Source organism: Lepisosteus platostomus, chromosome 1 (assembly GCF_059453375.1).
Source record: "Lepisosteus platostomus isolate fLepPlt1 chromosome 1, fLepPlt1.hap1, whole genome shotgun sequence".
Taxonomy (NCBI): domain Eukaryota; kingdom Metazoa; phylum Chordata; class Actinopteri; order Semionotiformes; family Lepisosteidae; genus Lepisosteus; species Lepisosteus platostomus.
This window is the reverse complement of record NC_142611.1, coordinates 68,176,495-68,188,666: the sequence shown is the minus strand read 5'-3', so window position 1 is coordinate 68,188,666 and position 12,172 is coordinate 68,176,495. Positions and strand designations below refer to the sequence as shown.

Below are 12,172 nucleotides of genomic sequence, written 5' to 3'. Positions count from 1 at the left end.
ATGCACTGTAATAGTGGTTACATTATAATACTGATAGTCTTGTTTATTTAACGTTGCAAAACTCACCTGAATTAACCCTGGAAGGGCGAGTTAGAGGTCGCCTGTACTAAGACCCTTTATATGGAATTAAGAAACTACGAATAAAGATTGATTCAAATCTGATTTTCCAAGGAGAGGTTAAGAAGGGTAATCGGGTAGTAGATTTGAGATGCATCTCAGCACATGACAGTGATAAGAAAATGTATAACAACTATTTTTTTCCCGTGTTAAACATGGAAAAAATAAAGCCGAAATTATATATATATATCATGCTTTCTTCCCTGAAATCTTGAAGATAAAATGTTGTCCTCGGCGATCACAGCCTGTCTACAGAGTTCAAACGTTAGGGGGGGGAATTACCCCTATTTGGAAATAAAGAGTCACGTCTGACGTACTCAAAGGAAGATGAGGCCAGTTGCATCGAAGGTGATTAAACACAGTGCAAGTGCGGACGCAACAAACGCATCGTTTCAGGACGGCAAACCTGTAGATATTTGATGTTTAATAAACCGCCAATTTATTTAAAGGACCCTGCATGAACAGATGTGTCAGAGGCGGAATGGGGTATACGGAGAAACACTCAACAAAGTATCCTGTGCCTTTAAAAAGCAATCCCCCCCCCTTCCATTTTTTTTGTGGTACTGTAACGATGGTAGTGATGGAGGGGAGAGGGTTCCTTCCCACCCATTTTGCGAAAAACACCACCGATGTCCACTTCTCTCTCCGGTCGGCAGGACCCGCCCCTCTAAGGGGGAATCGGGTATTATGATTGGCCTAGAACCTCCGGAGATTCCAGGAAGGTCTTTGCTGATTGGTGCAGGAGGGCCGCTTTTCAAGGATGTGGGCGTGGCGGAGGCCGCGGGGTCAAACGATGCAGGTAGGTACGTACTTCCACCATGTTGACGAACTGCGGGTTGGAGTGTTAGCGGGTAAACAAACGCTGACATGGTTCGCAGCTTTCTTTTAACAGCGCATTTCTTTTTAAACCGCGTTAGCTGAGGGGTTTTTTCCCCCCTCTCTCTATCACGGTCGAACCCTTCAGTCTTTAAAACCCGCTCTTTATATTTTTCTTTCAAACCCATTTCTTCTCAAGGTGGGGACAAGAATGCGGTGCAGCTAAACTTTTTTTTTTTGCAACCTGTCTTGGGGAAAAAAAAAAAACACCCCAAGGACGCGATTTCCAACGAAACGGGGAGATATTAAATGTAATGTATCCGGCTTATTTTATTGGAGGGGTTGGGGGTGGTCTTATTTTGTTAAACCTCGTCGACTTTTGAAACATCGGCAAAGCTACCTGCTAGTTGTAGTTATTAGAAAATAACGGGTTAATTTGTTTTGGATTTATTACATAACTCGGCAACACCAGGCTTTGCAAAAAGTAGCGGTGATTAACGCAGGATTAAATTGTATATTGTTTTATTTAAAATGCGCTTCCGTAACTAGCATAGGGCAGTGTAGTGACCAGATTGCATTGGTATTGTTGTGCATGAACTGTGCGTCGATTGCGGGCTTCTCAGTTTCCGTTTGAGTAAAACATCTGCCGGTGTCTTGTCTAGATTCCCTGCGAGTGTTTTGGATTCGGAACCCCAGAACCGTGTGTCCGTTTCGAGCCCAGCTGGATCCCCAGCCCCGCCGGTGCTTGCCATGGCGTGGGCTCTGAAACTGCCGCTGGCGGACGAGGTGATCGAGTCCGGTCTGGTCCAGGATTTCGATGCCAGCCTTTCCGGGATCGGACAAGAGCTCGGAGCCGGGGCTTACAGTATGAGGTACGGAGCCCAGGGATTTCCTCCCACGGGAATCTTTTTGTGCGTGTTTTATAGGTCATTTGTATGAGGTCACCCCAGAAAATTGATGCGTGGGTGAGGGGGTGGGGGGAGTGATTGTGTCAGACTGTGCGTTGTGTTAGCGGGAGGTCTCTGTCCCTTGTTTCCTGGAAATTGGGGAATTCGGAAGTTTACAAAAAAAGGCAGAGGCGACGTAATCCATGTAATTGTAAAGTCTTTGAAGTTTCAGAGACTAGTCTTCAGACGATCAAGGTCTTAAGTACGATTTAAAAAAATAAAGTCAGAGCAATTTTAGCGGTTTCTTTCTGTGGATGGCGGGTGTTGCGTGCTCGCTGTTTCACCTGAAGCGTGGGTTGCAGATATTGGGCGGACCGAGCTGCTTCGCCGGGCTTGGTCAGTGCAGAAATCCGACATGGATCGGAGCTGCCATGTGATGGCATTCGTCTTAATTTCCAAGGAGGAATGGTATCTTTGTTTACTGGAACTGTGCCCTGTCTGTGTGCAGTAGATGTCTAGAATAACATTCTGTTAGTCTTGAACTCGTATGAACGCTTTTGAAAGTGAAATAGGCCGACAGTGTATCAGCTTGGCAACTGGTCATGGCAGCTGTTGGCAAAAGAGCCCATAAGGGATAGTTTGTTGTATCAGTAAAACAACACAGCAGTGACTGTACAACATTTGACACAAGGTGCATGCTGAGAAAGACGCTTAAGGTTTATTTCTGGAACAAGTCTAAGCTGTAGTTTAGTTTGTAGTGCTTTACTGACCTTGATTGGAATACCGTCTTTGATCAATGTATTTCTAAGGCACTTTTCATCCTATGGGATCCCAAATTGCTTCACGTATAGAAGATGTTCCCTCTTGTCCTCCACTGAACAGCAGGCCAGCCATAGAATAGATCTGATGTTGGAGTGACAATAAACATCACCAATTGAATCAATGGGAAATTTAGACTGGCCCGGTTGTGCAATAGTGCAGTTTAGACAGGGCACTGGGGTTGACAACCCTACTTTTCCAAAAAGTTCCAGTGTCATGGGATCTTTAATGACCTAGTCACTAGGACCTCTGTATAACAGCTCATCCAAGGACAGCGCCTTCTACAGCACAGTTTCCCCAGTATACTGGGGCTTTGGTTTGCAGATTCTGGTCCAGGAGGAAGAGCGCCCCCTGCTGTTCCACCAGCACCACTAACAGTAGCAGCCTGGTCTTCCTTAAGGACTCCTCTCCCAGTATTGACCAGGCTGCATGTGATTTACATCCGAGATCTGAAGAGATCAGGTTACGAGGTAGTGTTGGACAGGTGTGAATTCAAGAGCTGTCTTTTTAGGTGTCAGAGGACTGTTTAAAACTTTGAGGTACATTTCTGAACCCATTCCACCTTTTTAAATAGTGTTTCCACTGAGTGATAAATAATATCCATCTAGCCACACATCCATTTTCTAACTGCTTTATTTAATTCAGGGTCACATGGGCACTGGAGCCTAACCCGACAAGCAGTGGGCGCAAGGCAGGGTACACCCTGGATGGGATGCCAGTCCATTGCAGGGCACAGACTCACACTAGGGCCGTTTTTGCCAGAACACAGTTAACCTGCCATTATGTCTTTGGACTCAAACACCACACAGATAGCACCGCAGGTCTGGAATTGAACCCAGGGCCCCAGCGCTGTGACACAGCAATGCTGAGCACTGTGCCTCTGTGCCACTCCACCACCCCATGTGTGAACCCGTTAGATTTCATTTTCACAGAGACCTAGAGTGTGTTTTTAAAGTAGTGTGCAGTCAAAAGGTGACGGTGCATAACTTTCAGTTGCACAATTGGGTTGTTAAACTTATTTTTTTGTGTGTGGGGTTTAATGCTAAATGCATAAAAACAATTGAAGAGTTGGTGACTCGATTTTAACATTACGATCTCGTGTGCATTCATCAAACAACATTTCCTGACTTCACTTAATAAGGTCGCTTGGCATAAGCTAATATTCCACACTGTAACACTTTTCAGTATAGTAGTCTACTAAATGCTGAAAGATGCTTTTCCTGTCTATTTCGACTTACATACTACCTGCACTTAGAACCACTAAAAGAAAACTCTACTGTGTGACAGTGTGTACGATGGGTGGCATACTGGGGTGAGGGCATGCTGTTTTGCCATGTTAGACTGTTGTAGAACCTGAACACTGACTGTCCCAGAGCACTGCACGCAGGCTAGGGGCAATCAAGCTCAAACAATAAAACCTTAAGCTCATTCCCTTTGAAGCCTGCACGCTGACACAGCCACCTGCCCTAGCGTGGTGCATGGTTAAAAGCACTTTAGGGTTAAAAACTGTGAAGACTAGCAGTAGGTTTGGTTGAAATACATCAGATGTGATTTATTCCCATTCTGCACAGCGAGTGTCGGTGTACGAGCACATCTGCAGTAATGTTGCACCTAAATTTCTGGAAGGAATATAAGTTATTGGGGAGCAAAACACACTTGCATGTTGATCCTTGTTTAGTTATTGAGATATTCTTATCCTAGTTTGAGATATTTGCTTAAAATACTTATCGAGACCATCGGGTGGAAGGCTGGAAAGTAAGGCTTCTTTTATTTTTGTCTATAATATGCATTACGGGAGTAATGGAGCACATGTTAGGGCTGGGGTGTGGGTATCAGTATTTAAGCTTTTCCCTTCTGTAATTTTGACTTTTAAAGTATAATATAAAAGGTGGTTTGAGCTTGTTTGTAGACTACTGTACGTTCTTGTTCTCTTCTGCTAACTATCACCAGATAGCAGGGTTTGTTCCTGTAATCCAGAAAGCAGCATGTCTCTTATTTAAATGTCTCCTTTATTTCCTTTGCTTCAGGATTCCTAGATCTGAGCCTCTGCTTGTTTCCACATGTCACAGGAAGGGATTATGGTGTCATTCTGAAATCCCAGCTGTGTGGAGAATAGAAAGCTCGGAGCCCTTTGTAAAATGGCTTGTGTTTCAAAAAGGCGTTACGTGGTGTAAGGCGTTTGCGCTGCCAACCTCCGGCTTTTCCTCTTTTTTTCTTCCCTGGGAAGGCGACCCGGGACGTTACCGATCTGGAGATAGGCTGCCTTGCCCCACCCCGCCCCCCCTTTGCAGACGAGGAGGCGTAGTACAGTGAAAGTGTGGTTTGTTAGGCATGTGTGATGCGTTGTTCCAGACACATGAGCTTCACTCGAGAGTGGAGCAGCTTCCTTCCCAGTGCGTCCACTGTCCTGCGTGGGCGTGTCCTGAACGGGGGCAGGCAGTGCCGCGTCATGGCCGATGCACGTTACCGTAGACCAAGTTCTCTTACTCCGGGGAGCTCGTGTCGGGGTTCTCCTGTGGAGGCACGCCGGACCACCGCTCCCAAAACCTTCCTAGATACAATGGGACACCTCCAGCCTAAGCCGCTGACGTTAACACGGTTATTTCAGGTTTCAGAAACAGCCAGAACATAAATATCTTCGTCCAGGAATAATTAGAAAGCCACGTAATCCTTGTAGGGGTTGTGGCAGTTTGGGGAAAAGCACAGGGTCCAAGGTAAGAGTACACCCTGGATGGGAAGCCCATCCAAGAACATGCAAACTCCACACAGAAGGCTCACCAGCCCAGAATCAGGCCCTGAACCCAGGAGCTGGGAGGCAGTGGTGTTCACCACCATGCCATCCTAAAAATACATTAGATGTGAAGCACCTCTTGCAGTCATCCTGAGGGTCTTGTGTGAGCGCACACCTGGGTCCAGTTGCAGTGCTGCTGTGTGTGTCTGCTGCCATATGGTTCTGTGAATTTCTCTTGGCTGCTTCGCTGGTAGACCTTGAAGTGTGTTGGCTCTTTCCCGTCTTAATCGATGCTTGTGGATCATAATCTGAGGGATGCCTGGGCAGAGTGCATGCGTGTCTAACGGGGCCGTTGCGCCAGGGCTTGCTCTGTGGAACGAGGGTGTGATTATAGGGCTCTCGCTAACCGGCCAGCACTGAGCAGGTGTCCACCTGCCTTGGTGCCGCTTTCATGAATGCGTGAGCTCATCAGCATGTGGATGAGGAGGGGGGTGAAGCGCGTGTGTTGGGGCCGGTCTCCATGGTGCCACTCCTGGAAGCTGTGCGGTGGGGAGGGGGAGTGACGTGAGAAGGCGCCTTGCCTGGTGTTCTCACCTTGCAGAACTGCAGGTCAGGCAAGTGAGACCTGGGAGCCCTTCAGGACTAGGACCCAGTGTGCGTATCCTGAGCAGACCCTGGGAAGAGATTAGCTTCCCTTGTGCCTACAGAACTGTTGCGTGTCCATACTTGTGTGTGGGGGAGATCCCCTGTAGAATCCTGGCGTTCCCAGTCCCTGTCCTCGGGATCCTGAAAATCCAGTAGGATACCCGTTTCTTTAGTGTTTCAAAAGGCTTTTACACCTGGTGAGCCTTTTCAGAAGCAGGTCGTGGTTGAAATGATGCAGCTGGGCCTTTCTCCATGGTCCTTGGGGTGTTGGTTGTTGGCGATATAAAGAGAACTAGGAAAGACTGGGGACTTTCTCCTTGGAAGGTGAAGCCATTTCAGGTGTTGCAAGCTGCAGGTGTGGTCCAGTAGGCAGAAGGCAACGTCTGTGCATCTTTAATATAGTTAAATTTCAGTGCCAAGCTGGAGTTCCGTGCTGTTACGTTGGGGGATCTGTGATGAACTGGAAATGTAAAGAGTAAGCGCTCAACACCATGGAATTGAGAACATAAGGGAAAAGCATGTAGCCTGTTTAGCCTGCTTGGTTGTTTGTAGTTAACTGGTCTGAGGATCTCTTCCAGCCCTTGCTGGAATGAAGCCAGGGTATCAAGTTCAGCAGCTTGGCTGGGTAGTTGGTTCTCTGCTCCCAGAACTCTGAGTAAAGAAGTACCTCTTGTTCTCAGTTTTAAGTGCATTTCTCCCCATTTTCCACTTCTGCTCTCTGGTTGGTGTGCCAGTGTTGATTCAGCGACTGTCCATGTACACACGTGGACATAATGGATTAACCTAAAAAGTGTGCGCAGCAAAAAAAATATTTATCCTTTTTACAAATTGCTGACATCTGGGCGCTGTAGCATTTTTTCCCCCCAACATTGTTTGCAATGAAACAGCGTATGCAATGGGATTATGTGATGCATAACAGTATTTCACTTGTGTTTCAGTAATATTTCACAAACGCAAAACAGATCGTGCCATGAAATTGTGCAGAAATCTCCTAAAACCAAAACGGCGGGTTCAAGTGGCTTGAACATATTGTGTTTCACACATTGTCTTGCAATGGTCACAAAGGTCCCTCCTGCACGAGGCCTTGGAGCTCCACATCTGTAATAGGACCTGTGGCGTCTGTAATAGGCTCTGAAGGGGGCAAGCAAGAGTAATGCTGACGAAGTCCCAGCGTTCAGCTGTCCCAGTGTTCCAGCAGCCTCCGAAACATTTCAGTTGTCTTCCTCTTCAGATTAATGCGCGCCCATGATGACGACCACGATGTTTTGCGGAGACAAGTGTACTTTTTAATTCAACACGAAACAGCTGGTCTCCAAGCACTGCTCTCCTGGTTTCTAGTTTCAGAATGACCCCCAAAAGCGTTTTTTTAAATAGCTGCAGACAGTTTCAGTGCCACTTCTGCATGGCTGTATATACATTGTCACCACGAACATAGCATTTCTACAGTAGGTACTCGGTACTTGGTACTCGCAGCACTCCACCCCCTGCCTAGAATTGTGTTTTTGTTTTTCCACTAATTTTTCCACATCAAAAGGCTAAAAAGTCAAATATTTTTCTACAGTTGTAACATGTAAAGGATTCATGGCCTAATGATTTGAAAGGTCCCAAGTTTTATAAAAGCACACTTGTTTAAAATGTTTGTTCCAGATGCACTGTAAGTGTTTTCAGGAAGAGGCTAAGACTGACACTGGAAAAGAGTTAATTCAGTGCTGGTGTTTGTATTGCTTCAGTCTTGGTTGCCTAAATGATGAGAATTTAAACCACAAACTGCTGCTCTGTAGGTGTGAATGTGCATCCACAGACATGGGCGATGCTCTGTTCCCAAGGCATTGTGGGAGTTCTTCTGCATGCCTGTTGTCGGGAAGGGGTCGGGCCTTCCTTCTGACGCCGACTCCAGGGGGCTCGGATTTCAGGGTGTTTCTGCTGAGAGGGCTGGCGTTCCGTCTTGCCCAGTGGAAACTTGGCAGAGATTTACTGGGTCTAACGTAAGCAGGGGTCGGGCCACTGAGCTCCCGGCATTACTGGAGTGGCGGGTTGTGTTCTGATTTAAAACCGCAGGCGCCCTCCCCTGGGCAGCTCCTTGGCACAAGTCAGATTCTCAGACGGAGACCCTAAAAACATCCAGCGCAATGCGAAACGAATAAGCAGAGCCTCTTATGAGCCTGCAGCAATAAATCAGCTCGTTCTCCCACATGAAGGGCTGTGTTCCTACAGCATTTTCCTAATTTACCATGCTGTTTGGAAAGGGGGAGAGTTAAGTGGCAGCAGTAAATGTTTTCATTACTGTGGCTCTGTAAATACAGGTCTGATTGGAAAGTTATAAAGTGTCTTAGGTTGTCCAGAATGAAAATTGCTGCTTGGTTTGTGTATTAAAAGCAACCGCGCAGCTGCACTGAAATTTCACTGTCGTGGTCCAAACTTCTTCTTAACTTTTCATTGATTGTGTTGAAGGTGAGAGAAAATGGAGACTTTTGTCCTCGCCATGATAGGATGTCAATATTGATTTGTTTTTTTTTTTGTTTTACAACTGTCCTTGTATTTACTGACACCACAAGAATCGCTGCCGCTGTATAAGCTGGCTGGCTAGCATTGAGGCGGGAATCGGCATCCGGAAACCTGGAGTTCCGAGTTCATAAAACATTTGGAATTCCAGGAACCTGTAGGCAACTGAAAAGAAAACGGCTGAGCCGTCTGTTCTGCCCACGCTAAAACGTAGGGATGAATGAGCTGCCCTGTGTAGTCAAATCCCTGTGCTGCCTGTGCCGAGTTTCATAAAATTTCATTTACATTGGCCTCAATTCACCTTTGTACCTGCAGGCATTTTCAAGCCCTGCTTTCCTGTAGATAAGCATCTTCTGTATTGTAAACGGGAAAGCTGACTGGCAGGTCTGATCTGTCCCAAGCCCTTATCTGTCTTCTCAAAGTCTGCTGACGGATTCACTGATCGTTCTCAAGATGCATACCTCCCTTTTAAAGAGAACTTGCAGTCATTTTATCATCACTAGGTCCCGATTTAGCAAATCTTCACCCTCTGGTTGTTGGGCATTTCTTTATAGTCGGCTATAATTATAGCGTTGTGGGAGTAGAGAACAAGCTACAAAACCATGTAGTTGAAGTCGATACTGTGGATCCTTTGGCGGGATGAGATCTTCTGATCAATTAGCTCCTAATTGCCCAACAGGCCAGCTGACCTAGATGGCCTCCTGTGTTTTGTAATGTCGTCATAGACGGCACCACAACATGGTGTCCTGGTCTCACAGCTCTCTGGGGTCCTGAGCAAAACTCTAGCCGTGGTCTCCTTCGTATCCCTCCGCGTGTCTGTCTTTCTGGCTGCTGTAGTGTCCTCTCTCACAGCCCAGAGACATGCTAGCTGCACTGCTGTCTCTGAATGATCTCTGTGCGCGCGCCCAGTGATGAGCTGGTCTCCACTCTGGCTAGAATGTTGCCGCTATTACAAAAAAAAATAATCTCATTTGCTTTTCTTTTCTGCCGTGAACTGCACAACATTCTATAATCCGACTCGTCTGTCACTCTTGTGTCCCGGCTACCCCCTGCCTGGGAAATAATGCTCTCTTGAGCACTGTACAAATGTAAATGCCGAGAACCGCAATGCAGTTTTTACTTGATAGGACTTTTGTCCTGCATTAGATGTTTTGGAAGGAACACGCTTGCTTCAGTCCTCATTTTTTTGGGCAAATTGAAAGAAATGACTGTAATTCTAAGGACGAGTTTATGCCAAAGAGGAAAGGTTAAATTCTGCAAGCTTTTGGTGTCATGGTACAATACTACGGTACAGTGCTGATTTATATAGTGCCTTGCAGCCAAGAGCTGCCCTTTAAAAGCACTGCCTAGAGTTGATATAAAATCAAATGAAAACAGAGGTTGAGGTGGAATCTGGGACAGAGTCCCATTAGACAGCTCCTTGAGATGCCACCTTGACTTTTACAGTTGTACTGTTAAAAGTGATCCTGAGCCCTGAGTCACCCCTCAGGGCAAGGACAGGTGTTAGGGTGATGGCAGAAGGATCTGAGCCTTGCAATGATTCATGTGTCAACAGAGGAACCTTGAAATGGGTACAGAAAGAGACTGGAAGCTCGTGGCTGCTGTTTAAGAATGCAAGCGACAAGGTTTCTAGTCCTAGCTGGGATGTTATCTGATTGCAAATCTGTCTTCTTACGGATTTTCCTTTTAACCTGCTTCAAATCTGAGCTCCTCAAGCTCCTGTTCCCTGTGCTTCTTGCCTCCCTTAGATCTTCGAGCACTGACCCTCTGCCTTTCCTGGGAACTGAATCTGATCCCCTAGGTCAAAGAGCGATCAGGAGTCCAGGAATGATGGATCTCTGTTCCTGGAGCAATGTTTGCCAGTCCTGGTCCTGGTCCCCTTAGTTCCTGCAGGGATTCGTCGCAGATCAGCATTTAGTTACTTAACTAAGCTCTTTGTTGAACTAATTTAAGAAAAGTTTAGAAGCATCTTATGATCTGTGACTGGTATAGTAAGAGCTTTGGCTGGATAGAAAAAACAGCATGCACTGGGTTCACCAAGATCAGGACTGGGGAGTCCTGTCTTGCAGACGTGCTTGAGGCCAGTACTTTGTTTTCCAGGGAAATCAATATGTTGGAGAGGGATTACTGTCTTCCAGAGCTTGTCTGTAAGATTGTTTAACACCAAGAGCTGACCGTAGAGGGCCTGTTGCCCTCTCCCTACTGTCGCATTGCTCTGTGGTGACCTGACAGCTCTGTGATCCATCTCGTCACAGCTCTTTGAGGTGCCTGTACTGTATATAAAGTGACGATCAGGCAAAATGGCACCGTGGTGATTTAGTCCGTTTCTCATGGATCAACCCTTAACGGCCAGGATAGCAATGAGGAATGATCGTCGTTGACGGCCATATTGCTCCTGTTACACATGACTGGTTTCAGATGCATCAACTGAAACCTTAAGGCTTCCAAGTCAGGCAATGAGTTTTCACCATTGATACAGCACTCTGCCTTCCGTCGTTTAGTTTTCTTGCTCTAGGTTTATTGGAAGGACGGTCCACAGTCCGGGGAGTTTGCTGAATCCGAGCGCTCAGAAACCCGTGAGCTCGGGAAGCGGTTTCGCAGAGCCCGCTCTTTGGGAAAGACAAATGCCGATGGACGTTGTGCCTGCAGGGCGTTGGCGTGCCTGCAGGGCGTTGCCATGCCCGCCGGCCGCAGCGCCGAACGGGCGGGATGGCTTCAAGCCGCGAAACCGGTAGCGTGATCGGTAGCCTCTCATGTTTCCTTCTCCGGCCTGCGCCCGCGGTCACCTGCCCTCGGTGGCCGACGTGGCCCCTGCTTGGCGAGAGCGCGGCTGTCTCCGCCGTGCCTGCCTGCCTGCCTGCCTAGGAGAAGCGAGCCGTCTCCAGGGAAACGGAGAGATGGGAAGAAACGGACTGCCTCCCGCTCCCCAGCTCCCCCTCCCCCCTGCAGCTGCTGCCGAGTTACCGACCTGCTGATTGCTGGGGCTGCTGGCTTGTTACCTGGGAGGAGCCCTGGCTTGGGGGCGGGGCGCTCGGCAACCCCTGGCAATCCCCATCATCCCAGGGCAGCCCCGGTACCTGTGCCTTCAGAGGCCTCTTCAGCCAGTGTGTCTCAGTAGCCCTCCTGTTTTACTTTGCCATCTCCGGGAGCTGGGTTATGAAAAGCAGACGTTTTTATGACTTTGGGCCACCTTGGGGGGGGGGGGGAGGCACCCTTTTTTTTCTCTGACAAAGAACTGACGGGTGTCTGTTCAGGGGCACCAGCTTAACTGTTCAGGGTTTTAAGCGGATGGTTTCAGGATCTGTGTCGGCATCTAATGATTAGCTTGGAGGTGTTGGTGCATTTCTGTGATGGGCTGCTCGAGTTCAGCCATGTTGAGCTTTGTTGTATTAAGGACTCTGAACAGTCTTGATTGTCTTGTACTTCGGGGTCATTTTTATGGTTTTGTTTTTTAGCAAATCTAGACCTGCTGCTTTTTTTTCTCCTTGATCGCACCTTTTTGGTAGAGATGGGCAGATTTGGCAGGTTTCGGTGTTATCCAGGTAAATGTGACCTTTTTTCTCATTTGAACAGGTGCCTCCGCATTTGTGCAAGGATAATCGAATGGCCCATTGTCAAAGAGGTCATGTGCCGTTACAGTGCGACGTGTGGCTTC

At 47.5% G+C, this 12,172-nt stretch overlaps 1 protein-coding gene across 5 annotated transcripts in view; it reads left to right on the top strand.

The window, feature by feature from the left end:
- Positions 1–567: 567 nt before the first annotated feature.
- The window catches only part of tfcp2 (transcription factor CP2), a 32,944-nt gene continuing 21,339 nt past the window's right edge, over positions 568–12,172 (top strand). For 2 of the 5 annotated variants that reach the window (XM_088634198.1, XM_088634182.1), the window contains exons 1-2: positions 923–1,244; positions 1,596–1,805. In XM_088634198.1, coding sequence (XP_088490324.1) covers positions 1,684–1,805 — 122 coding nt within the window. In that variant the 5' untranslated portion in view covers positions 923–1,244; positions 1,596–1,683. The other 3 variants (XM_088634217.1, XM_088634208.1, XM_088634191.1) reach the window with 3 other exon arrangements.